We start from the raw sequence: 25,887 nt of genomic DNA, 5'->3' as shown, positions 1-25,887 counted from the left end.
TTTCTTTTAAATTCAGGTTCTTCAACCTAAATATTTTTAATCCCATGGTTATTAATCAAACCTGTTTGTTTAGATCATGAATAGTGAGAAATATGCCTTTTAATTATTTTAGCCATGTCTCTTTCTTTCTTTCTCTGTGTGTATGTGTATTTGCTTTCTTAAAATGTTAAATGCAAATGTATCAATTACCCGTGACAGATACATAACTTTCTTCTCTTTATTTTTTCTCTTCCTCTTCTTGTGTGTCATGTCCTTTCTGCTGCCTTTTGCAAGATTTTGGAGATGGTTAGAGTTGTAAAATTTCTGGAAATAATTTAATAAACATGTTTTTTCTTAAATGCAACTGTGGCATACTTTACAGATTGAAAGGTGTTGCTCTAGGAATGTGAAATATGTTGTGTGCATAAAAATATCATGCTTGGTATGTTAAAAGTACTGTTGACTCAGACAATAATTACAGGTTCAATCTACTTTTTTAATTTATTTTTTATTACCAGTTGTGCTACAAAGTGCTGAACTGTAAGGAACATCTGAACTATAAGGAACTTCTCTGGTTTTGTCATTTTTTAAGAGAATAAAGCAAGAAAACAAAAACAATAGGAAAGTAAGAAACTATTAATATTAGTAAAAGAAATGAAAGTATTTTGTGTCTTCTGGCCCTCCTTGGGGAGGGCAATGGCAAACCTTCTCTGAACAAATCTTTCCAAGAAAACCCCATGATAGGGTTGCCATAAGTTGTAAGTGACTTGAAGGCACACAACAACAAACCCTCCTTAGTGTCAAACCAGGCATAAAGAACCAACAAAAGAACGGTGAAAAGGAAGCTGCGGCCAGGAATTAGAATGATTTGGTACTATATATCAGTGTTTCTCAGGTTATCTGATGTGGTTTTCACCAGGTGTGCCAGGGACCGATACCGTATTGTGTCTATTGGCTCCAACTTTCTTCCCCCCCCCCGGATACATACAATAGCTATTAGCTAATGCCTTGTACACTGATGCCTATCTATGGACCACCATTTTGAGTAGGACAACTATTTGTTGTCTTACATTATATGGGAGATACAGATAAGTTTATCTAAAACATTTAGATAAAATATCTTAGATCTAAACCTTATCTGAAACATTTTGTTCATCATCTAAAAGAAAATAATCAATTTTCTTCCATTTTTCCAGAAATTCTAACTTCAGAAAAAAAGGAATAAAACTGTGTTTTTCTAAATGTTTCCATTCCCCTATTCCCCAGGCCTTCACATATCTAGGGATGGCTTTACTTAGATACAGACAAGGACTTAAATGAGAATGAGAGGTATCAGAACCATTAGGTCCATGCATTATTTTAATTCTTTCCCCATATCAAATGGATATTTAACCACAGGCTTCTTTGGAGCCTGAGACTGATGACTGAAGACACTGGATTGTAGAGACTTTCTTTTTATTCTGTCTTCCAATCCTGGAGGTTCTTAAAACTTATATTTTACTTCTTTTCCATATAGGAAGAATGCAGAGTTAAAGAAAATGACTGAACTACACAGTAATGTCATTGAGAAGAAACAAAAAGAGCACAGCAATGCCCTGTGTAAACTGGGAGAGACCACTGCTGAATTTGAAATGTATGTAAGGATTTGAGTAGTAAATAGTTTTACTTTATTTATTTATTTCATTTGTATGCCACCTTTCTTCCAGAAGGGACCCACTCTGCTGTTCTAGTGAGTGGTTGACATCAGAACCCTTCCTCTTCCTCCTTTTGTAGATGAGTGTTTCAGATACTTTATGTTCTTTTCCAGACTGCAAACTCTTATTTATGTCTCTCATCACAGGAATGTAAGATGCTGTCTTACACATTAAGTCAGAATACTGGGCCTGTCTACTCTAACTCTATATTGTCAACTCTGACTTGTAGCAGCTGTACAGGATTTCATGCAGGTTTCTCACCTAGCCTTATGTGAGACTGTGTGGCATAGCCTTATAGTTTCTCATCCAGGCACTAACTAGGCCTGACTGTGGTTTAGCTTCTGAAATCAGTTTAAAATGGGGTTTATTTAGAGTGGTATGGTGGCTTTCATTTTTGTAATTTAGTGTAACATTACATTTATTTTAAGCATTTCACATTTGTTAGTCAAGGTAAATTTATTAAAGCAAGGGAACTTTGTAAAAGTTTTATTACTGAGTAAGCAAAACTATATTTGGAGAGAACACTTGCTGATAATCTATTTGGCCAGGGCATAGCCCTTCACTTGATCTGCAGTCTCTTGTGGCCCTAATGAACAATTCAAGGATCAGCTTGAAGAAACAGGATAATATCAGCTGGAAAAATTTCCCCCATCTGTTACCTTATCTGGGGACTAGGGTTCACTGCAGGAAAGATTGATCTGAAAGCAGGTAAACTTTTCATATAGGTGTGAAAATAGACACTCAAATGGGAATGTAAATATTGTAATCTCTGTAGTTACAAGTCTTGTGCTGAGAAAGAAATTGCATGCCTCAAAGAAGAGAAAACTACTATGGAGGAAAAAATAATTCAGATGAGTAAAGCATTCCACCAGAATACTGAAACAATGGAAGAGTTGCAGCATGCTAAGAAGGCAAAGGAAGAATATTCAAGGTATGGATAGCCCTGAAAAACCCACAGGACAGTCTTCATGAAGAAAACAATACAGGACATATCATAATATTCTCTTCTGTTTCAGACCTCTGACTGAAACCACTGTCTCATCACTGAACCAGGTCATCATACTTTCTGACATAATCATTCTTCAAAGCTTAAACTGAAAAAGTTGACAGTTTCAGTACAGTCAGCCCTCTGTATCCATAGATTCAACCATCCAGGGCTTGAAAATATTTTAATATTGATAGAAATTCCAAAAAGTAAACCTTGATTTTGTTGTTTTATATAAGGGACACCATTTCACTGCATCATTGTATTTAATGAGACTTGAGCATCCATGGATTTTGGTATCCATGGGGGCAGTGGCAGTTTCCTAAAACCAAACCACACCGAATATCAAAGCCTGCTATATTTGACAGAAAAATATCTTTATTTTGGGAAATTTTTTAATATATAGTGCACTGTTTGGAGTACTTTTTTTTTCAGCCCTAGATTATGCCAATGCCCAACTGCATTTTAAACTAGAAAGCTTCTTTTCTTCTCCAACCAGGATGCTGTTGGATGCCCAGACAAAAGTCACATTAAAAGATGCAGAAATAAAAAGAATCAAGGAGTCAAGTGCTATGCACATTGCTAATCTGCAAGCAAGATTAGAAGAGCAAAGTGAAGACTTCAAGAAACAACTTGAAATAGAAAGGCATGTTTTGTTTATTATCCAATCAAAATATCTACTGACAAATGAAGTGGAATCTTCAACAGACACAGCCTGTTACAATAAATGAAGCCTTTTAAAAAGAAAATAGAAAAATGATTTATATTCCTTCTTTGTTTTTACTTAGGAAAACTATTGCAGAAAAGTTAGAAGCAGATTATAAAGACAGCATAGAAACCTGGCGTGTTCTATATGAAGACCTGTCTAACAAAGTAAAACCTTTCCAGGTTAGTCTTTGAGCACTAGAATTACTGAATTTAAGCTGGAAAGTTTACTCTTCTCTCCAGATGCTTCTATTGCATAACTCTGCTAATATCTAGTATGTATTTATGAGCAGTGTTATCCCTTAAGTACAAAGGTGTTTCTCTGGTGACAGAAAGATTTTTTTATCCAACAGAGGTTTCATCAGTGGAATGTGGATGAAGGAAACAGCACTTGGCAATTTCTCTTCCTACTATGATTCATCACAAAATCCACTCTGGGTGGTTGGGAGACCTTTTTTAGACAGTATGAGCTGTGATGAGGGATGGGCTTCATAGAAGATAAATTACTCCAAAATGATATTGCTTCCCATTGTCATGAAGGAAGCCACTGCTGGATCAAAGAGCTTTTAACCAGTGACGCAACACCAATGGGATCCAGACTAGAGTATTAGGAAGCCCCAGATTGTCTGGAATTCAGCTAGCTTCACATGGCCATTTGGTATTTCATGGCAAGCAGACAGGATGGGAGAAGTGTCTGGATACCTCCCCCATAGCCAGATATGAAATGATGACATCAGCAGTGAAATTCACCCAGGTCCTCTGGGTATGCTGCTGTAATTATTCTGTATCTGGCTATGGGGGAGGTATCCAGACACTTCTCCCATCCTGTCTGCTTTCTGTGAAGCATGGAATGGCCATGTGGGGAGGCTTTTAAGGATTTTACAGAAAGATGGGGAGAGGCTATATGGCTCAGTGCAGGGTAAATCTACAAGCAGATATTTATGCTGTGCTAAGGGGATATTGGATTGAGACTGTGATGTATTGATGACTGTTGTTCAGCATATGCTAAATGTTACATTTCAGCAACAACTTGATGCATATGAGGCAGAGAAAAATGCCCTTCTGAATGAACATGGTGCTGCCCAAGAAGAGCTAAACAAAATCAATGATGCATATGCTAAGCTGCTGGGCCATCAAAATCAGAAGCAGAAAATCAAACATGTCATGAAACTGAAAGAAGAGAACACCCAACTGAAACAGGTTTGTGTTAATATATGTGGAGCTATATGTTTTCTGCTGCTAGATGGAAATTCAGGCGATTTCTTATCAGTTTAGCAGCAAAATAGGCCTCCCCCCCCCAAAAAAAAAAGCTAGCAAATTTCACATACTTGAGGGGCACCTCTAGGTGTCCCTGATTTTGCAAAGAATGAAGATTGCATTTTTTAAAAGCCAACCTCTTGCCTGCCTGACTACAACCTTTAAATTTATAGAATATTAGTGCTATGAGCCTGAAGAGAACACAAAATTAGGCAAAAAAACAAGCAGATAGCCTGCGACTTTGCACCTCAGGCCTTATGGTATGATTTTTTCAGCAGGGATTTGCCTTTTCCTCTGAGGCTGAGAGTGTGTCATTTGCCCAAGGTCAACCAGTGGGTTTCTGTGGCTGAGCAGGGATTCAGACCCTAGTCTCCAAAGTTGCATTCCAATGCTCAGATCGCTACAATTTTCCTATTGCATCAGTTTGGAGTTTCAAGTCCTCCAAGATATTTTGGACTTCAAATTTCCAAAGCCTCAGTCAACATGACCAGTGGTCAGAGATTCCAAGAGCTGAAGTCCCAAACAACTGAAGCAACAAAGGTTGAAAATTGTTGCCCTATTTTACTCTTTACTTCCTGATGATGGGAGCTTTGGGTTGGGAGGTACAAATTAATTATCTCATCTCAAGAGTTCTATTTCAAACTATTATACAAGTGTTTTTCTCCCGTTTGATTTAGTAGGCCTAAGTAGTAGATGTTAGAGTACTAACTGAAGTAGTTTATGTCATATTTTACAATACGTGGAGTTGATCTTGAACTTAGATATTCATTTGTTCTCAGGAAATATCAAAGCTGCGCTGTCAGCTAGCAAAGGAAAAACAAGTTCGGGAAGAGCTCCAGGCACAAATGAATCAAATTCAGGGTGTCAAGCGATTTGATCCTTCAAAAGCTTTTCAGCATGTTCCCAAGGAAAACATTCCTCCCAAAACACCTTTTAAAGAAAGTGAGTGTCTCCTAAATAAATTTCAGAAACTTCAAAGGATTTTGCCAGAGTGTTCAAATAATTTTATCTAACACCATGAAACCTTATTTTTCAAGCACCTTACTTTATCTTTTGTTGTACAATAGGTAACAGAAGAACAGCCAAACTGCTTTCAAAAGAACAGGAACAAAATCACATGTAGGAGCTCCAAGGACTTCACTTTTGAAGAAAGTAACTGGCGAGTCCTATGAAATAATTTGTACATATCTAGGCTATCTCAATTTAGCTGGATGGTAGAACTATCATTTTAAAACCTCTGTTTAAATAATAAAGTAACTGGCTATATCCTTTCACACTGTCCTTTGTTTAAAGTGAAAATGATGATAATCCTGACATACTTAATGTACCATCAGCCCATGGGTCTGCTCACAAGTATTTACTAAAAGATGACTGGTAAACTTTTCTGATTATTATAATAGATTACAGTATGTGTTTCAGGAGGAGGAGTTATAGATCAGTTTTCTCTACATTTGTTTTTAATATTGGTGTCTTTTAATGCTTGCACAGTATTAGGGGTGAAAACTTAATAATAGCAGTAATAACAACCAGACTTTTTGCAGGTGCCAGTAAAGCTAATTTTTGTATTTGTTTTCTCAGATCAGTTGGCATTTTTGCTGTGTTCTTAGGCAGTGCACCCTAAATGTAGCCTACTTACCCTCTATGATATATAATTAACGTTTTCAATTTCTTTTTTAAAAAGGAAAAACCTTTACTATCAAGAAATAAACAGAATTATCTCTCCAACCAAGTGAAATTTAGGAGAAATGTGTTTGTTTTTTTGTTATATTAATAAATGTGTAAACTGGCTTTAAAAAGTTCTTGCTTGCTCTGGTTTCAAAAATCCTAAGGCTGAAAGCAATAACATAACCTTTCACATTTCACTTAGTCATGATAGAATTTTTCCTCTTTTATTCAGGGTAGCTTGTGACTGCAGGATTGCTTCTACTGAACCATGTTAGTGTTTAAGATAGTTGTGGGGTTTGCCACTTAACCCATCACATTTCTATGAACCTAAATTGTTGCTGCCAACAAATGTGAAGACTTCCACAAATCTCATTGTTATCACCAAGAGTGAGGGATTTCCCTTGTCCCTATCTCTGCCCCCAGTGTCGCAACCTCCTCCTGTTCTACTGCTGCAGCTGCCAACTTGGGAGCCCCTAGATGCCTTTAAAGTACTTGTGTAAAATACTACGCAACTTATATCTCCATCAGACACCATGCTGATTAAATATACAATATTTTATTAACAGAGGTTAATAACAAGAGATTAGCTATTTAATATACAGTATTTTGAACAAAGCTCTCTCTCTCACATACTTCACTCCCAGCTAATTCCAATTCTTAAACACCACACATTAATTCCTAAACCTGACTCTTAACCCTGATCATCACTCACGCCTTTCTATTCTACCCTAAACTGACTATATCAACTGTCGTCTACCAACTGTCATACACCGGTCTTTTCAACAACCATTTTCCACTAATCACTCCCAGCATTCCGTTCTCCCTAATTACCTCTGTGTGTGTGTACAAAATTTGCACCATAAACTCATGGCATCAGAATAGTATATTGGGCCCCATCACTGGTCCTTTATAGGGTGGATAGATTTTAAGTCAAGGTGACTTAACACATCAAAGAGAAAGTTTATTTCATACAGTCAGTCCTCAGTATCCATGGGAATCCATTTTGGACCCCTTGAGGATACCAAAATCCGTGGATACTCAAGTTCCATTGTCCCCAGTGGTGACACATGTACATAGCTGTGCCACCACTAGGGACAATGAAACTTCAATGGCAACATGGCTGCATGCATGCACCGCCATAGGACAATGGGGGCTATCCCAATTGGTGGCGCAGTCATGTGCACGTGTTGCCATTGAAGACAACACAGGCTTGCCATTCACTAATACAAAGGGATCACTGTAATTGATTCAAATCAAGGTGTCCAGCATTTAGTTTTTCAGACACAACGTGGAAGGTGGTTCACATCTAACCACTAAAGCGTGTTAATTTACAGCTCAGGTCTGCATTTTACAGCATCAGGGAAGGGTTTAGTCATGCAGTGTTGTAGAAACTTTTCTTCCTCTGGCCTAATTCTAGAATGTATAATTATACCAAGCTGTACAATGGGAGGTTCAAGAGGGATAAAAAGGAAATACTTCACACAGTGCACATCTGAACAAGATACAGTAATGGCTGCCTATCTGGGTTGCATTAAAAGGAAATAGGACGTAGGCCTAAATACCTCAAAGGCACCAGATGCTGTATGATCTTGGAAGGTAAGCAGGGTCGGCCCTTGTTAGTACTTATATAGGAGCCCACTAATGAATACCAGGTGCTCTAGGCTACGTTTCAGAGGAAGGAACTGGCAAAACCATTTCTAGGGGGTGGTACAGACCACCCCTTTGGGGCGGCTGGATCTGCCCCTTCCTTTAGAGGATTGGAGCCAAGGCAGCCCAGAGGCCCCAATCCAGCACTTTTCCAGGCCATGGAGAAGTAGCAAAATGCCACTTCCCCATGGCCTGGAAAAGGGGTGTCCTTGGGGCTTGATGCCCCATGACACCCTGGGAGCCAGAGCCATGGGAGACAGGGGGCGTTCGGCCCCTTTCTCCCTGGCACCATGGGGCAAGAAGCAGCTCTGAAATGGAGCTTCTTCTGGGTGTGTACCTTGCTCCCACAGCCACCAAACGGCTGCGGAAACGACGCCAGGGAGAAAGGGGCCGAACACCCCCTTTCTCCCATGGCTCTGGCTCCCGGGGTGTTCAGGGGCATCAAGCCCCAAGGACACCCCTTTTGCAGGCTATAGGGAAGCAGCATTTTGCTGGCTGAATGAAACTACATGTGAAAGAGATCTGGGAGTCCAAGTACACCACAAGTTGAACATGAGTCAACAGTGTGATGCGGCAGCTAAAAAGGGCAATGCAATTTTAGGTAGCATCAATAAAAGTACGGTGCGCCTGCATTTTATGTGGGTGTGCCATATGCGGCTTTTAGCATACGCTGAAAGCTGCAGTGGAAGAGCCCAACTTGTGCTTCAGAAGAAGTAATGGGGTGTGCGTGCGAGCTGCAGCACTGCTTTGTTGCCGCAGGTGCAAGCCCCATTACTTCCAATGGGGCTCCAGTGTGCGTGGAATTCCTCTTCTGCGGAGGGTTCTGGAACATCCCTGTGTAAGCGGAGGGCACACTGTATAGGGCCTAGATCAAGGGAAGTATTAGTGCCACTCTATTCTGCTCTATTGTGTCCAGTTCTGGGCACCACAATTCAAAAAGGACATTGAGAAACTGGAGCAATGTGTCCAAAGGAGGGCGACTAAAATGGTGAAAGGTCTGGAAACCTTGCCCTATGAGGAACGACTCAGGGAGCTGGGGATGTTTAGCCTGGAGAAAAGAAGGTTAAGAGGTGATATGATAGCCCTGTTTAAATATTTGAAAGGAAGTCATATTGAGGAGGGAGCAAGCTTGTTTTCTGCTGCTCCAGAGAACAGGACCTGGAACAATGGATGCAAGCTGCAGGAAAAGAGATTCCACCTGAACATTAGGAGGAACTTCCTGACAGTAAGGGCTGTTCGACAGTGGAACACACTCCCTGGGAGTGTAGTGGAGTCTCCCTCCTTGGAGGTCTTTAAGCAGAGGCTGGATGGCCATCTGTCAAAGGGGATGCTTTGATTGGATTTCCTGCATGGCAGAAGAGGGTTGGACTGGGTGGCCCTTGCGGTCTCTTCCAACTCTATGATCCTACGATATACAATGAAACCAATGGAAGCAAATAGGGAGGAACAAGTGTATACAGAGAGAGAGAGATTCATGTGTAAAACAACTACATCCAGTGGTGCCCCATCACCCGCACTTTCCCAACTGAATAAAAAGCGCTAGACTGAAGTATGTGATCAGAAGCGTCTCAGGAGGGTGCCGCAGCCTCTTCTGCCAGCGCTGCCCTGAGAGGAAACCCATGCATGTTTGCTCTTTCGCCTCAGAGACGCCCTCCCTTTGGCCAGGTCCACCCTCCTTTTAAAGGCGGCGCGGTGGATGCTGGGAAGACCCCAACAGCCGTCCCCGAGGCGGCGAGCCAATGAGCGCCCGAGAGGTCTGCGCGCGCCCGAGCCCCGCCTCCCAGGAGGAAAGGAGCCAATCAGCGGCGCGGGTTGCCCAAGCCCCGCCTCCCAAGCCTAAGCTGCTGCGGTCTTGGAGGGGGGTCTCCGGTAGCTGCTGTTGAAGCAGGAAGAGACCGAGGAGGCAGGAGGTATGGTCGGGAGGGAGAAGGGGCTCCGGATCCACTTCGAGCCCGGGCGCTGCTGGCTCGAGGAGGTGAGGCTCCGCGGTAAACAAACCGGGCCCTTCGTCCTCTTGGCTCCACAGGGAGTAGGAGGAGGAGATGGGGGAGTCATCCGGGCCCTCCGGATGTGGCTGGACTACAGCTCCCATCATCCCCTCGCTCTCTGTGCCAGGCGAAGGGGCTGATGGGGGTTGTAGGCCCGGGAGGGGAGGGGGAAGCAGGGCGTGTTCCGATGTATGGCGACCCTGAGGCAGGGTTCTTCAGAGGAGGTTTTATAGCACTAGCAAGTCCATTTCCACAGCGCTTATCAGAGCACTTAAGCGCTCCCTCAGCGGTTTACGAGGCGTCCGCCAATTGCCCCCAACAAGCTGGGAACCCATTTTAGATACTTAGAGAAGGATGCCAGGCTGAGTCGGCCCTCAGCCCTTTGGCTGGAATGGAACTCGCAACCTTGCGGTGTTTGTGAGTGAGTGGCTGCAGTGCAGGCATTTAACCCCTGCGCCACCAGGGCTCCTAAGCTCCAGGTTTTCCGTTGCCTTCTCCTGAGGCTGAGAGCAAGTTGGGCTTCTCTGGCTGCGTACGGATTTGAATGACTTCTCCAGAGTCATGATTGTTGTGTGGCTTCAAGTTGTTTCTGGCGACCCTATTGTGGGGGTTTCTTGGCCAGATTTGCTGAGAGGAGTTTTGCCATGGCCATCCTCTGAGGCTGAGAGAGTGTGACTTGCCACCAAGGTCACCCAGTGGATTTACATGGCCGAGCTGCGAATCGAACCCTGGTCTCCAGAGTCCAGGTTCTCAAACCACTGGCTCTCCTGCCAAATGATCCCTTTGAACCAAGTGGGGCTTAATCTTCAGGTGAGAGGTGGCAGCTGCCCCTGAAAACCTGAACTTGCCAGTGTGGGAGCAGAGGCCCCCTGGATACATAATGGGACTGGGGAGGAAAGCGTCCCAATGCACAAGGTTGATGCCACTTAATTCCACTCTATGGCCATGCTGGGATTTTCTGAAATGTTGGAGAAATGTCAGGAATAAACTCTTCTAGAACGCAGCCACATAGCCCACCCCACACACACACACACACACACATACACAAACACACAAACATCCTGGGATGTGCTCTTTGGGGAGGAGTTTGGACCTTGCTACTCTGCTCCTTACAGCTTTAAAGCACTCAGGAAGGGAATTCTAAGTCCTTCACCAGACTACAAATCCCAGAATCCTATAGGATGAAGCCATTACTGTTAAAGGGGTCTCAGAGTGCTATAAATGCTGTAATGTAGGTACATTCTGATTGCAGTCAAGAAATTAGAAGAAGGCTAAAATTGGGAAAGGCAGCTATGAAAGAAATGGCCATGGTCCTAAATTGCAAAGATATATTTCTGAACACTGTATTGAGTCTAGTCCAAACCATTGTATTCCCTGTCACCATTTACACACATGATTGCTGGGCAAGAAGAAAATCAGTTCGTTTTAGACGCGGTGCCAGAGAAGAGTGCTAAGGATACCACTGAAAGCCAAAAAAATAAACAAACTGATCCTTGAACAGATCAAGCCTGAAATCTCCCTGGAAGCCAGGATGATCAAACTGAGGCTGTCGTACTTTGACCACATCACGAGAAGGTGCTGCTAATCACTAGAAAAGACAATAATGCTAGGAAAGAGGGAGGGAATCAGAAAGAGAGGGAGACCACAAGCCAGATAGGCAGACTCAGGTAGAGAGGGTCTGAATCTGCAGGACCAGAAAAGTGGGGGATCTTGGAAAAGTCTCACCCATTGGGTTGCCATGAGTCAAGGTCGACTTGGGGGCAGTTAACAACAACAAAGTACAGCTTTAGAAATAAGCCCCACTTTATTCTGTAAAACAGGGGTAGGCAACCGTTTTGAGCCGGGGGCTGGGTTGCTGTCCCTCAGACAACTGGGGGGCCGAAGCCAAAAATTAAATAATTAAATAATTTTAAATAAATAAATAAATAAACCTGGACAAATGTAGGACAACATTTTCAAATGGTGGACACTTTTTTTAAAAAAGTGGAGGACACGCAAAAAAATTTGCTGATTTTTTAAAAAATATTAATATAAATGCATGTTTCTGAGGCGTCTATAGACAATTGCCCCCCTTGCCCCTGCGCGCGAGAGGCCAAAGGCCCCGGCGGCAATCGGCGGCAGGACCAGGCTGGGGCCGGTCCCAAGGCCTCGCTGGGCCGCATCCGGCCCGCGGGCCGCAGGTTGCCTACCCCTGCTGTAAAACATAACTCTCAACAAACCCTATTGACCAGGAAAGGAGACTGCTTAAAATGCAGTCCTAAACTTTTTTTTGAGAATGAACCCTACTGATTATGGTGGAATATTACCTCAAACTAACTGTGTATAGCATTGGGAATTTCTTCCCAGGGAACGTGGAGAAGCTTATGGTGCAAAATGCAAGCTGGCTCATACATTTCTGTGGATGGATCTTGGAGTCTTTCACCATAATTGGCATGGGAACGTTTCCAAATGGAGCCCTTTCATTCCCAAAAATGTTAGAGGGAGCTGATCGTTGTCGTACCCCAGTCCTTAAGTCACTAATCATAAAACTATAGAGTTGGAACAGATCACAAGGGCCATCCAGTCCAAACCCCTGCCTTGCAGGAACTCTCAATCAAAGCATCCCTGACAGATGGCTATCTAGCCTCTGCTTAAAGACCTCCCAAGGAGGGAGACTCCATCACACTCCGAGGGAGTGTCTTCCACTGTCTAACAGGCCTTACTCTCAGGAAGTTCCTCCTAACGTTAAGGTGGAATCTCTTTTCCTGTAATTTGCATCCATTGTTCTGGGTCCTATGAATTCAAGTTACAGGAAAAGATTCCACCTTAACATTAGGAGTTCCTGCATGGCAGAATGGGGTTGGACTTGATGGCCCTTGTGGTCTCTTCCAACTCTATAATTCTGTGATTCTATTCTGGTTACTTAAGTTACCTCTTCACCACACTTCACATGAATTCAGGGGCTGGGGGCGGAGTTGGGGAATGACATCCACACGATGCACACCCCGACTCCGCTTCCAGGCCGGAGTAACACTGTGCGCTGCACCACATGCCAGGCAGTGTCACGGCACTCCTCTGGCACTGTGTCTAGATAACACAGTGCCAAAGGAGTGCCAAAAAGCTGTGGCACCGGCGGCTATGGTGTCATTTCTGCAATGCAGAAAGGAACCACTTTTGGCGGCTGCTTTTTGTGCCATGGAAAGGCGAGATTGGGGCTGCAGTGAGTTGTTGCTATGGCCCCTATCTGGCGTTAAAAGGGGTGGCTGCAGGCCACCCCTTAGGGGCAATCTGTACAGATCCTTACAGGCGTTACAGACTGCCAAAATAAAGCTGTTTCGGGCCTCTTTGGAGGTATGCTATTTAAATGATGCATGGGTCTTAAGAGTCTGGAGGTCGCACCAAAGCCACACTCCATTCCTAAGCACTGGAGTGCAGCTTTGGTGCAGCTTCCAGATTCTTAGGATGCATGCATCATTTAAACAGCATAACTCCAAAGAGACCCGAAGCAGCTTTATTTTGGCAGTCTGTAACAGGCCTTAGTCTTTTTTGTGGTCAGTTTTTCCACGTTAGTTTTTTGTTAAATTTTTGTTAGTTGTTTGAATTGCTCCTAAGGATTCTGGGATATGAGATGTTCTTAAAAGTGCTGATTGAACAGTACTGATTTATTATATTAAGACATTCTGTATAGGACATTTTTGCCTTGAAATGTGGCGTAAAGGTAAAAAGCTAGGAAATAAATAAATAAATATTCATTAAATTTATTCACATAATCTATTTTGGCTGAAATAATGCCTTTTAGTAAACCTTTAAAAATGCTTGCCAAGAAAATCCTGTTACAGGTTTACTTAAGTCAGAGTTGACTCTAATGCATATAACAATGACAAGGAAATGCCTTTTACAGTGCGGCCTTACTTTACACGGGGGATCCGTTCCAGACTCACCCGCATAAAGCAAATACTGCCCATGCTTGATTCCCACTTAAATGAATGGGGCCTGTGCATGCGGCGACACACGTGCGCCAGAGGTGCGTGGCCAGTTCATCCCTATGCAGTGTGCCGCCCCTTCTCCCCACACAGTTTTCAGCGTATGCTGAAAGCCGCGTAAAGCGCACCCGCGTATGACGCGGGCGCCCTGTAGTACCAATCACTTTTGATGCCATAGAGGGTCAGCATAGTGTAGTGGTTTGAGAATTGGATTACAGCTCTGGAAGCTAGAGTTTGAATCCCTGCTAAGCCATACAAACCCACTGGATGATCTTTGGCTAGTTGCATTATGCCTCATAGGAAGGCAAACCCCCTCTGAACAAATCTTGCTGAGAAAGCCCTGAGATAGGGTTGCTGTATATCAGAGTTGTATCGAAGACACACACAAAAATGTATGTAGGCTGGTTTTTTTCTAAAATTGAAAGTGTAAATTTTGGCCACAAGCAATACAATGCAACTTGCAGGTGTTGTCTTCAGTATTTATATATTGTTGGGCTTTCTATGCATGTAAATATGACAGATGTGTACTCAGGCTATAGTCCTGTGAACTTTTGTAGAATTTATTTCAGAGTAGACAAGCAAAGGATTGCACTCCAAAGTCTTGGAGGAACCACAACATTACTGTAATGATTGATAATAGTAAATAACATATGTTCTTATTTTACAGGATGATGTTGATATCCCCAACAGACGTGTTCTGGTTACTGGTGCCACAGGGCTCCTTGGTAGAGCTGTGCATAAGGAATTCAAAGCAAATAATTGGAACACTGTCGGTTGTGGGTACAGTAGGGCTCGCCCCATGTTTGAGCAAGTTAATCTTCTGGATGCTGCTGCTGTTCATAAACTAATCCAGGATTTTCAGGTAAGAATTGTGGCAAGGAGAGGAAAGCAACTGTTGTCCACATTGCTCAGAAGGTGCTTACAGTTCCAATAGTCTACCTTTAAAATGCAGGCATACCTCAGTTAACAAAGGCTCTGTCATTCAAAGAAGCTTCTTTGTGTAAAGTGCTTTTATACCACCCAACCCCCTCTTCTCTGTCTAACTAGATTTTTTTTAGGCAATATCAGTATTGGGAGGCTGGTGAAGGATGGCTAGGACAATGCAGTCTTTCAGTGTCAGGTTGCAGCAGTATGTATACAGTAAACAATGCCATAAAAGCTAGAGGTAGGATTCTATTTTAGCTGACACTACTGTAGCTATGGGTTCTTGCCTACAACAGGGAAGGTAAACAGCAGCTGCCTCCAGAATCCCTTACTAAACATATGTGAACAGCAAAACACAGAGAAAGGGTAGACCAGATAAGATATCCTGACCAGCTATCCTCAGCATGTTAAAAAAGCATTGTAATTTGGTTATCAAAATGGAAATATTAACAAAAGTGAATGCTATTGAAACAACAAAAAAATGATCCCAGGATGCAGTTTGGAAGACATTTTTAAGTAGTCGCTAGAAAACTCAAAATGTTTTTGTTTATGCAAGATTCCTGGGAGGAAGGATATAAAATACCTAACTAACCTGAACTGACTATTCCAGTTCGCTTGTGCGTATTGATTGTTTTAGATAAAACATTTTCCTGAAAGGTGTTGAACTGGTATTTGTATATATGTTTATGTGTGTGGAATAGGAATCTCTCCCTATTCTTTCAATGTTATTTCTGTCTCTGGTGCCAAATTTTCTATTAAAGGAGCACACAGGAACACTTCTACCTAATTAACTGTAATTATCCACATTTAGCTATCACAGTATTCAGCTTTGGTTTTCTGTATGGTTTTTATGTTGTGTGGCTGTAAAAGCCTATGTAAATAGCCTATGTAACAGTAAATCAGATGCCTTTCTTGCAAATATGGAAACTTGTTGTTACAATACTTAGGATAAGATACACCAGTGTTGTAAGAGAGTAGCCTTGTATTGGGATTATTTTTTTTAAAAAAAGAAACTTTCTAAAATCTCTTATGTTAGCTTTTGTTGTACAGAGCTCCCTTCCTTTATGCGGGAATCCATTCTCCCCCCTCCCCGCATAAGGGGAAATCGTGTATGCTCGTGCCCCATTGAAAATAATGGGACGTGTGCATGTGGCGGTGCGAGGTGTGCACATCATTCACTAGAGTCTCCCGTGGCTTCAGCGTATGCTAAAAGCCACAGAACTGAAGCCCGAGTATGGTGTGGGCTCACTGAATCCAGCCTGGAAAATTGTCTTTAAAATAACACTGCTGAATAAGCAGGGCAAAATAATCACAACATTTATCTTGTCTGGTTATGTAAATCCTGTTCTAGATTTGACAAAAGTAAGGTTTTTTTTGTAGTACTAGAAGACTGCAGTGGCCCTACAGATGTTGTTGGATTTCATCTCCCATCAGCCTAGCCATGAGAGCCAATGGTGAGGGATCATGGGAGTTGCAGTTGAACAACGTCTTGAATGTTACACATTATTGGCCCTTCTGTATCTCTCTTGAGATACCTAAACATTTAAATATTCTCCCATTTATGCTGCTTGGCTGAGCAGTGTGGATTTGCTACAGATGCATTTTTCTTTTGTATTGAAATGGATGTTTAATTTCCAGCCTCATGTGATAATACATTGTGCAGCTGAGAGAAGGCCAGATGTTGTAGACAGTCAGCCAGATCTTGCTTCTCAGCTCAATGTGGTTGCTTCAGGAAACATAGCAAAAGAAGCAGGTAAAAAGTGGATTTTTTCTTTTTCTTGGGGTGCAACAATATTTTAGATGGCATTAGAGGGCAGGCTACCTGCTTTTAATATAGTTCCATCTATGAGATGTATGTCCCTAATGGTTGCAATAAAATAGTTTGGTAGAGGGAATAGATAGTAAGGTCTTGTTGACCTTTCCTTGAGATAGATTTCGGGATAGACAATCTTTGCTCTGTTTCAGCAAGTCAGTTTCTAATGAAAGATACAGTAATTGCTACTTTGCACACCTTTAAGATTACTTACTTTTTTTTCTTATCCTAGCACAAGTAGGAGCATTTCTGGTCTACATAAGTACAGACTATGTATTTGATGGAACAGATCCTCCCTATAAGGAGAATGATGTACCTAATCCTTTAAATCTGTATGGTCAAACTAAATTAGATGGTGAAAAGGCGGTTCTACGGAACAGTAAAGGTTAGTGTACATTAGGAGCTGACATCTTAACCATTTTCTATTTTCTTAATGATTTCTTTTAAAAATTCTTAATTAAACCAAGGTGGCTGCAATTCTGTACGTTTACTTGAGAGAAAGACATATTGTACTCATTTGGATATGCTTTTGATAAGACACATACAAGAATGTTTTTGAAATGTTAAGAGAATATGGACATAAAATAGAGAGCTAAAAAGTTCATATTTCAAAAGAACATACGTTTTTATATACTGTATTTAGAAGAAACAAAACCATTTTTTCTCATATGTGAACAAAACTTCTTTTGTCATTTTTTTCCATAGCAAGAGTTTAATTCTTCTGCCTATTTCCATTTCCCTTAAAGAGACAAAAGCATAATGAGGAAAGTCAAATTTTTTCAAAAAGCTCCATGTTCATTTAAAGCCAGAGTAATAGAAAGTCACATAAAACTTACACTGCTGATTTGGAAAGGTGCAGCTTTCCATAAAAGAGCAGTGTGGCAATGAACAGAGAAAGATATACAAGACAGAAAGTTTCTTGTTTTTTTAAAAAAAATGTTAGTCTTGCATAGGTAAGGAAAACAAAATGCTCCAAGCCTCAAACAAATGCATGTGAATGTTTGAGAGTTTGATGTGGAGAAGAAGCAAAAGTTGTATATTTGAGATGGTGATGGAATGAACAAAGAAGGATTGAATAGTAATGACTGAGCGGTGAGGTAATCCCCCCCTCCAATATTTTGATTTAAAAGAAGAAGCACAACCACTGTCTTTGTCAAACATAGGGTCAGTTGAACTTGAAAGCCAATATTAACAGTTTCTTCTGTTACCAACTCAGCTGAGTGAAAGCATTCCTATGTGATTTCACAGGGGAATAGGTTTCATCTGTTGGTTGATCTTTGGCAGCATACAGCTATCTGGTAACATCTTTGAATATATTACTGAAAGTACTGCCACGTTTTTTATAGTACCATACCCAAAGGTTTGGTTTTGTTCATGCCTAAAATGTCAGACAGGTTGGCCATAGAATCATAGAATAATAGAGTTGGAAGACACCACAAGGGCAATCCAGTCCAACCCCATTCTGCCATGCAGGAAATTTCAATCAAAGCATCCCCGACAGATCCAGCCTCTGTTTAAAGGAGACTCCACTTCACTCCGAGGGAGTTTGTTCCACTGTCAAACTGCTCTTACTGTCAGGAAGTTCCTCCTAATGTTGAGGTGGAATCTCTTTTCCTGGAGGTTGCATCCATTGTTCCAGGTCCCAGTCTCCCTTGGATCTAATTTCCAAAATATTTTTCATAGTTCTGAGATGTAACAAGCTGGAGGATTGTATGATTAGGATGACAGTTTCTTCCAGCCAATTTGTGTGCCTTTAAATATGCAAGGACAAATAAGCAGTGGTATTTTGTAGTCTACTTGTTAGGAAGTAATCGTCATTTGCCCTGCACAGAGCTGTCATACATGATTACCATATATCATTTTTTGATTTTCAAGCAGTGGGGTTTGGAATGGAAGGACATTTAAAGTAGTATTTGCTATTATGTATTTCTTTTGCTCACTGAATCTAAATTATTGCCCACTCCTATTTTAATGTCTTTTCAATTATACATTAAAGTGCTTTTCAATGTAACCCTGCATTTATTGGGGGAATAATAGCATAAAATTGAAAGTTTTATCTGAAGTCTTTTTGACATCTCAGCTTTTTACCAATGCTGTTTAAAAGCCTCACATAAGTAATCATCATTCAGAGGTGGTGAAATATCTTGCAGTAATTTGAAGGCATTTTGTGCCTTTTTTGCAAGCTCAATTTAAGAAGTTCATGGTACATAAATGCATTTTTTATTTATAGCTTTTCTCATCTTTTAGATGCTGCTGTGCTTAGAATTCCTATTTTGTATGGAGAGGTTGAACGTTTGGATGAGAGTGCTGTGACAGTTATGTTTGATAAAGTGCAATTCAACAATAAATCAGCCAATATGGACCACTGGCAGCAAAGGTTTCCTACGTACGTCAAGGATGTAGCCAGTATTTGCCGACAGCTAGCAGAGAAGAGAATGCTGGTGAGAAATTATGTCAGTTAATTAAGTCATGATTTCAAGGGCTGGTTTTTACGACTGTAGCTGTACCAGTAATGACTCCATCATAGTTTCATAGAATACTCAAGATTTCAAAAATATGTGTTACAGTGGGCCCTTGGTATCCACTGAGGTTTGGTTCCAGGACTCCCCCATGGATACCAAAATCGATGAATGATCAAGTCCCATTAAATACAGTGGCATATTAAACTGGTATCCCTAATATATAATGGCAGAATTCAGGTTTGTCTTTTGAAATTTATATATGTTTTGTATATTTTCAAGCAGTGGATGTTTGAATCCATGGATAAAGAATCCGGGATACAGAGGGCTGACTATAATTGTTTTATTAGGCTTGTAACATTTTAATGTTAATACAAGTAACAAGAAAAGCTTGTCATTGTTCAGACTGAGACTGGTTTATGGAATGATTTCATGTTAAAAATATAAATACTTTTCAGGGCTTGAATATTGGAGAGGAGACAAGAGTGAGTTACCAGAGGGACAGTAAATATGTCAGTAGATGATAATGGATGTGGAAAGATAGCTGGAAAGAATGCAGGTATCCTGCTTCTTTGAGAGTGCAGTTATCTTCTACAAAAACTTTGTTCCCGTCATCAGCAAGTGCAACTCTGTTGGATCCTTCTTCTCTGAACATGACATCTTTACATTGAGTGTTTCTCTACCAGGTATGAAAGGACAAAAGAAACACAATCCAGTGCCATGAAACAAAGAGCGAGATACATCATTTGGAGATCTTATAAAGATTTTCATTATTTCATAGAATCATAGAATCGTAGAGTTGGAAAAGACCGCAAGGGCCATCCAGTCCAACCCCTGCTGTGCAGAAAATCTCAATCAAAGCATCCCCAACAGATGGCCATCAAGCCTCTGTTTAAAGAGCTGCAGGGAAGGAGACTCCACTACACTCCGAGGAAGGATGTTCCACTGTCGAACAGCCCTTACTGTCAGGAGGTTCCTCCTAATGTTGAGGTGGAATTTATTTTCCTGTAGCTTGCATCCATTGCTCTGTGTCCTGTTCTCTGGAGCAGGAGAAAACAAGTTAGCTCCCTCCTCAATATGACATCCTTTCAAATATTTAAACAAGGCTATCATATCACCTCTTAACCTTCTCATCTCCAGGCTAAACATCCCCAGCTCCCTAAGTCGTTCCTCATAGGGCATGGTTTCCAGGCCCTTCACCATTTTAGTTGCCATCCTTTGGACATGCTCCAGTTTATCAACATCCTTTTTAAATTGTGGTGCCCAGAACTGGTCACAGGATTCCAGGTGGGGCCTGACCAGAGCAGAATAGAGTGGCACTATTACTTCCCTTGATCTAGACACTATACTTTTATTGATGTAACCTAAAATTGCATTGGCCTTTTTAGCTGCCACACCACACTGTTGACTCACATTCAATTTTTGGTCTACTTGGACTCTTAGATCCCTTTCACACGTAGTTTCATTCAGCCAGGTGTCCCCCATCCTATATCTGTGCATTTAATTTTTCCACCCAAAGGGCAGTATCTTACATTTCTCTGTGTTGAATTTCATTTTGTTAGCTTTGACCCAGCTTTCTAGTCTGTTCAGGTCATTTTGAATTTTGATCCTGTCCTCTGGGGTATTTGCCACTCCTCCTAATTTGGTGTCATCTGCAAATTTGATAAGTATGCCCCCAATTCTGTCATCCAAGTCATTGATAAAGATGTTGAACAGTACTGGGCCCAGGACAGAGCCCTGTGGAACCCCACTGGTCACTTCTTTCCAGGATGAAAAGGAGCCATTGTTGAGCACCCTTTGGCTTCGGTCGGTCAACCAGTTACAAATCCATGTAACAGTTGCCTTGTCTAGCCCACATTTTACAAGCTTGTTTGCAAGTATGTCATGGGGAACCTTGTCAAAGGCCTTACTGCAATCAAGATATACTATATCCACAGCATTCCCTTCTTCTACCAAGCTGGTAATTTTATCAAAGAAAGAGATCAGGTTTGTCTGGCATGACTTGTTTCTCTGAAACCCATGTTGACTTTTTGTGATTATGGCATTGCCTTCTAGATGTTCACAGACTCTCTGTTTAATGATCTGCTCCAGAATCTTTCCTAGTACTGTACTGATGTCAGACTAACTGGGTGATAATTATTGGGATCTTCTTTTTGCCCCTTTTTGAAGATGGGAACAACGTTTGCCCTCCTCCAGCCTACTGGGACTTCTCCTGTTCTCCAGGAGTTCTCAAAGATTATTGTCATGGTTCTGATATTACATTTGCCAGTTCCTTTAATACTCTTAGATGTTGTTCATTAGGTCCTGGAGACTAATATTAATTTAGATTAACCAGATACTCCTGTACTATCTCTTTACTTATTCTCTGCTGAATTTCCGTTATTCTGTCCTCTCCTCCATTTTCCTCAGGTTGAGCACCCCTTGCCTTTTCTCAGAAGATGGAAGCAAAGAAGGTGTTGAGTAATTCTGCCTTTTCTCTGTCTCGTGTTAGCATTTTGTCATCTTCTCCACATAGTGGCCTTACCATTTCTTTATTCTGCCTTTTGCTGCGGACATATCCAAAAAAGCCCTTTTTGTTGTTCTTAACCTCTCTAGCAAGCCTGAGTTCATTCTGTGCTTTAGCTTTTCTGACTTTAACTCTACACAGGCTAGCTATTTGTTTGAATTCCTCTTTGGTGATTTCCCCATTTTTCCATTTCTTATACATGTTCCGTTATACATGTTGCCTAACTGGGAGAGTTAGTAATCGGTGGCACTGCACTCCAGTGGTTCCAGTCCTTCCTCTCGGGTAGATTCCAGAGGGTGATGCTCGGGGACAGTTGCTCCTCGAAAACGGAGCTTAAATGTGGCGTCCCTCAAGGCGCCATACCGTCCCCAATGCTATTCAACATTTACATGAAGCCACTGGGGGAAATCATTCGCAGACATGGGGCAGGGTGTTATCAGTACACTGATGACACCCAAATATATTTCTCCATGTCCCAGTCAGCAGCTATGACAACAGATGGCATTTCTCCCCTCAATCAGTGTCTTGAAGCAGTAATGGGCTGGATGAGGAAAAACAAACTCAGGCTGAATCCAGACAAAACGGAGGTACTTACAGTAGGGGCCCCCAAACCAGGTATAGGGTTGCAACCTCCAGTCCTAGATGGGGTCACGCTCTCTACAATGGACTGTGTTCGCAGTCTGGGGGTGCTCCTAGATCCGTCGCTTCACATGAGAAATCAGGTGAATGCGGCGATCAGGAGCTCCTGTTATCAGCTTCGGCTGATACGCCAGCTGCGCCCTTTCCTGGAAATGAAAGGACCTAGAAACTGTTGTACATTCACTGGTAACTTCACGACTTGATTTCTGTAATGCGCTCTACATGGGGCTACCCTTGTGCCTAGTCCTCAAACTTCAACTAGTGCAAAATATGGCAGCCAGGCTGGTCGCCGGAAAAACTAGGAGTGACCAAATAACACCCATCTTAAAATCTCTTCACTGGCTGCCTATTAGTTTCTGGGCACAGTACAAGGTGTTGGTTATAACCTTTAAAGCCCTACATGGCTTGGGTCCAATCTATTTGAGGGATCGCCTGCTTCCATATCCGCCCCGCACCCTCAGGTCCTCTGGGAGGAATCTATTGCAGCCTTTAAAAACCAGACTAACTGCCACCTCCCAGAGGGCCTTCTCTGCAATTGCTCCCAAACTATGGAACGGTCTGCCAGACGAGATCCGTCAAATTGCCAGCTTAGACAGCTTTGAAAAAAGCTGTCAAGACGGATCTCTTCTGGCAGGCCTTTCCTGAATAAAAGTGCCCAGCCACAGAATGACTGCCCCCCGCATCATGTATCAGCCCACTGCTCTGTCCTTGCTGTATTTTATTGTGTTTTTAATAGATATTTTAATTGTAATTTGTTTAATCCTGTTTTAAGGGGGGGCAAATTTGGGACATAAATTTGTAAATGTGGATTTTAACATGTTGTAGCTACTTTGATTGTCTTCTCACAGAAAAGCGGGATATAAATAAAAGTTTTATTTATTATTATTATTTAAAAGTTAGCTCCGTTGAAAGTTCCTTAGTCATCCATCCTGGTTTCTTGAGACACCTCCCATTTTTCTTCCTCACTAGAACTGTTTTAAATTGTGCCTTCAGTATCTCCCTTTTGAGAAACTCCCATCCATCCTGAACTCCCTTCTCTTTTAGTATTTCTGACCATGGGGTCACTCCCAGTATTTCTCTAAGTTTACTGAAATCAGCTCTCCAAAAATCTAGAGTGCATATCTGACATATTTCAGATGTCTATATATTTGTTTGTCTTCCTCAATACTATTTGTGCAAGAACTATTTATTTACATTTAACATCATTAAGCAGTAGAATCTAGAACTTGACTTTTTTTCTCTTGAGCCCTCAGCAAGCGCATCTTTGTAGGTTTTTCACTTCCAGTGGCCTTGACCATAAGTGGGTGCCAATTCCAGCATAAATGCTTAGAAAGTAAGTCCTAGACATTGTCCATGCAAAAGAGATTATAATGGCCTTGATTTGTATAACACTAAGTAGCTGGAGGAGCAATCTTTCCTAATAAATGATTTTAGAACAATGAGATGTCTGAATTTTCTAGTAAGTGAGAACAAGCTGGGAATTTTGTTCAGTACATTGTGGAACTGATGCTGTTCCAGAACTACAGCAGTCATGATGCACTGTGAAATGTAGAGCACAATAATGAAAGGGAACAATATTTTGGGGGGAAATGAAAGAGTTGTAGTTGCATTATATAGAAGCTTCCTTCTAATATGTTTTGTCTACTACAGAATTTATTGATTGTAGTTTATATAATCATTTCAGATGGTGGGAACCTTGTAGCATTTTTGGACAATCATACAAGACAAGATGCTTGATTTCTGTCCTTTTCATTGAGTTCTGTAGGGCACTGGTGAGCACTGGGCACTGGTGTCTGATAGAAAGTGGTTTCTTGTCAAGGAAATACTTGTAAGTACAGGTTGAGTCTTCCTTATCCAGAATTCCAAACACTAGAACTTTTTTCATGGGTAGCTAAATTGTGACAACTTTGCTTTCTGTTGGTTCATTGTACACAAACTTTGTTTTGTGCACAAAATTATTAAAAATATATTATATGAAATTACTTTCAAACGATGTGTATAATGTGTATATGAAGCATAAATGAATTTTGTGTTTACACTTTGATCCCATCTCCAAGATAGTTCATTATTTATGTACAGTCCTCCCTCGGAATTCACGGTGGATCTGTTCTAGGGACTCCTGCGAATTACAAATTCCGCGAATATTCAAGTCCCCCCCTCCTTTCCCTCCCTCCCTCCCCTCCCAACGATCGCTGCTTAGTTTCGTGTTTAGCAGCCTCCCCTGCCTAACTTTGCCCCTTGGGACCTAGTAGGGGGCTTCCCTCAGTCCTGGGGGGGGGGGCACTGAGCCAGGTTGCTCAGCTGGGTGTCCTCCAAGGCAGTAGGGCAGATGGATCGCACACAGAGTCCCTTCGCTTGCCCCCTCCCTCTCCCCCATGGCTTTGCATAGGGTCCCTTCGCTGCCCCCTGGCCTTGGGTGTCCTCCAAGACCAGGGGGCAGACAGAAGGCGCACAGGGCCCCTTCGTTTGCCCCTCCATCTGCCCCATGGCTTTGGGGGACTCTCAGCTGGCTGTCCTCCAAGGCAGTTGGGCAGATGGAGGGCACACAGGGCCCCTTCGCTTGCCCCCTCCATCTGCCCCATGGCTTTGGGGGACTCTCAGCTGGCTGTCCTCCAAGGCCATGGGGCAGACACAAGGAGCACAGGGTCCCTTCACTTGCTCCCTCCATCTGCCTCATGGCTTTGGGGGGTCTCTCAGCTGGGTGTTCTCCAAGGCTATGGGGGAAGGAGAGGCTGAGTGTGTGTCAGAGAAGGTTAGGAGGCTGAGAGAGTGTGTCAGTGACAGGAAGGAGAGGCTGAGGGAGTGTGTCAGGGGAGGGAAGGGGAGGCAGAGAGTGTGTGTCAGGGAAGGGGAAGCAAGGCAGAGAGAGTGTGTCAGGGAATGGAAGGAGATGCTGCTAAACACGGAGGTAAGCAGCGATCGTCGGGAGGGAAGGGAGGGAAAGGAGGGAGAAGGGGAGCTGGGAAACCCACGAATAATCAAAATTGCAAGTTCCAAGACCGCAAATATGGAGGGGCAACTGTATATGCAAATATTTGTTATTGTCGTGTACCTTAGTTTCCAATTTATGGTGACTCTAAGACCTTAAGATGAACCTATCATAGGGTTTTCTTGTTCAGAAGAGATTTGCCAAATACAGTGCACCTGTTTCATATGCGGGCACGCCTTATGCGGCTTCCAGCATACGATGGAAGTTGCACCGAAAAAGAGGTGCCGTGCACCGGAAGGAGTAATGGCGCTTGCACCGCCACGGGCATGAGCCCCATTGGCTTTAATGGAGCTTGAGTGTATGCAGAATTTCCCCTAGGTGGGGGCATCCAGAACGGATCCCCCCATAAGGGAAGGGACCACTATAAATTCTGAAATCCAAAACACTTCTGGTCCAAGTTGCAGATAAGGGAAACTCAACCTATGTTGTCCATTAAAAGACAAATAACGCCTCCCCTCTCCTGGAATCACATTTTTAAGTCCTTTTTCAGAAAACGTAGTAAATGAATTGAAGGTGAAAATACCCTATTGAACTGCGTAGAATAATATATGGCCAAGAATTATAATTAACCAGGACGTTTTATATTCAAGGGATCAGAATTGTTCCCTGCAGCCTTACAGTAATCATATGTAATACTCTGTGTTAAACAAAAAAGTAATTTTCTAATCCGAAAAC

At 42.2% G+C, this 25,887-nt stretch overlaps 2 protein-coding genes across 5 annotated transcripts in view; both read left to right on the top strand.

Moving 5' to 3' along the window:
• HMMR (hyaluronan mediated motility receptor) overlaps window positions 1-6,402 on the top strand; it is a 31,811-nt gene extending 25,409 nt beyond the window's left edge. For both annotated transcript variants that reach the window (XM_042455779.1, XM_042455780.1), the window contains 7 exons: window positions 1,496-1,612; window positions 2,449-2,604; window positions 3,158-3,304; window positions 3,447-3,546; window positions 4,387-4,563; window positions 5,400-5,562; window positions 5,688-6,402. In XM_042455779.1, the coding sequence (XP_042311713.1) occupies window positions 1,496-1,612; window positions 2,449-2,604; window positions 3,158-3,304; window positions 3,447-3,546; window positions 4,387-4,563; window positions 5,400-5,562; window positions 5,688-5,743 (916 nt within the window). In that variant the 3' untranslated portion in view covers window positions 5,744-6,402. The remainder of the gene's footprint in view (window positions 1-1,495; window positions 1,613-2,448; window positions 2,605-3,157; window positions 3,305-3,446; window positions 3,547-4,386; window positions 4,564-5,399; window positions 5,563-5,687) is intronic.
• A 3,346-nt stretch (window positions 6,403-9,748) lies between these two features.
• MAT2B (methionine adenosyltransferase 2B) overlaps window positions 9,749-25,887 on the top strand; it is a 30,092-nt gene continuing 13,953 nt past the window's right edge. For all 3 annotated transcript variants that reach the window (XM_042453425.1, XM_042453424.1, XM_042453426.1), the window contains exons 1-5: window positions 9,749-9,907; window positions 14,550-14,744; window positions 16,445-16,559; window positions 16,852-17,004; window positions 18,867-19,060. In XM_042453425.1, the coding sequence (XP_042309359.1) occupies window positions 9,845-9,907; window positions 14,550-14,744; window positions 16,445-16,559; window positions 16,852-17,004; window positions 18,867-19,060 (720 nt within the window). In that variant the 5' untranslated portion in view covers window positions 9,749-9,844. The remainder of the gene's footprint in view (window positions 9,908-14,549; window positions 14,745-16,444; window positions 16,560-16,851; window positions 17,005-18,866; window positions 19,061-25,887) is intronic.

Source organism: Sceloporus undulatus, chromosome 2 (assembly GCF_019175285.1).
Source record: "Sceloporus undulatus isolate JIND9_A2432 ecotype Alabama chromosome 2, SceUnd_v1.1, whole genome shotgun sequence".
Lineage (NCBI taxonomy): Eukaryota > Metazoa > Chordata > Lepidosauria > Squamata > Phrynosomatidae > Sceloporus > Sceloporus undulatus.
This window is presented reverse-complemented; position numbering and strand designations above follow the sequence as displayed.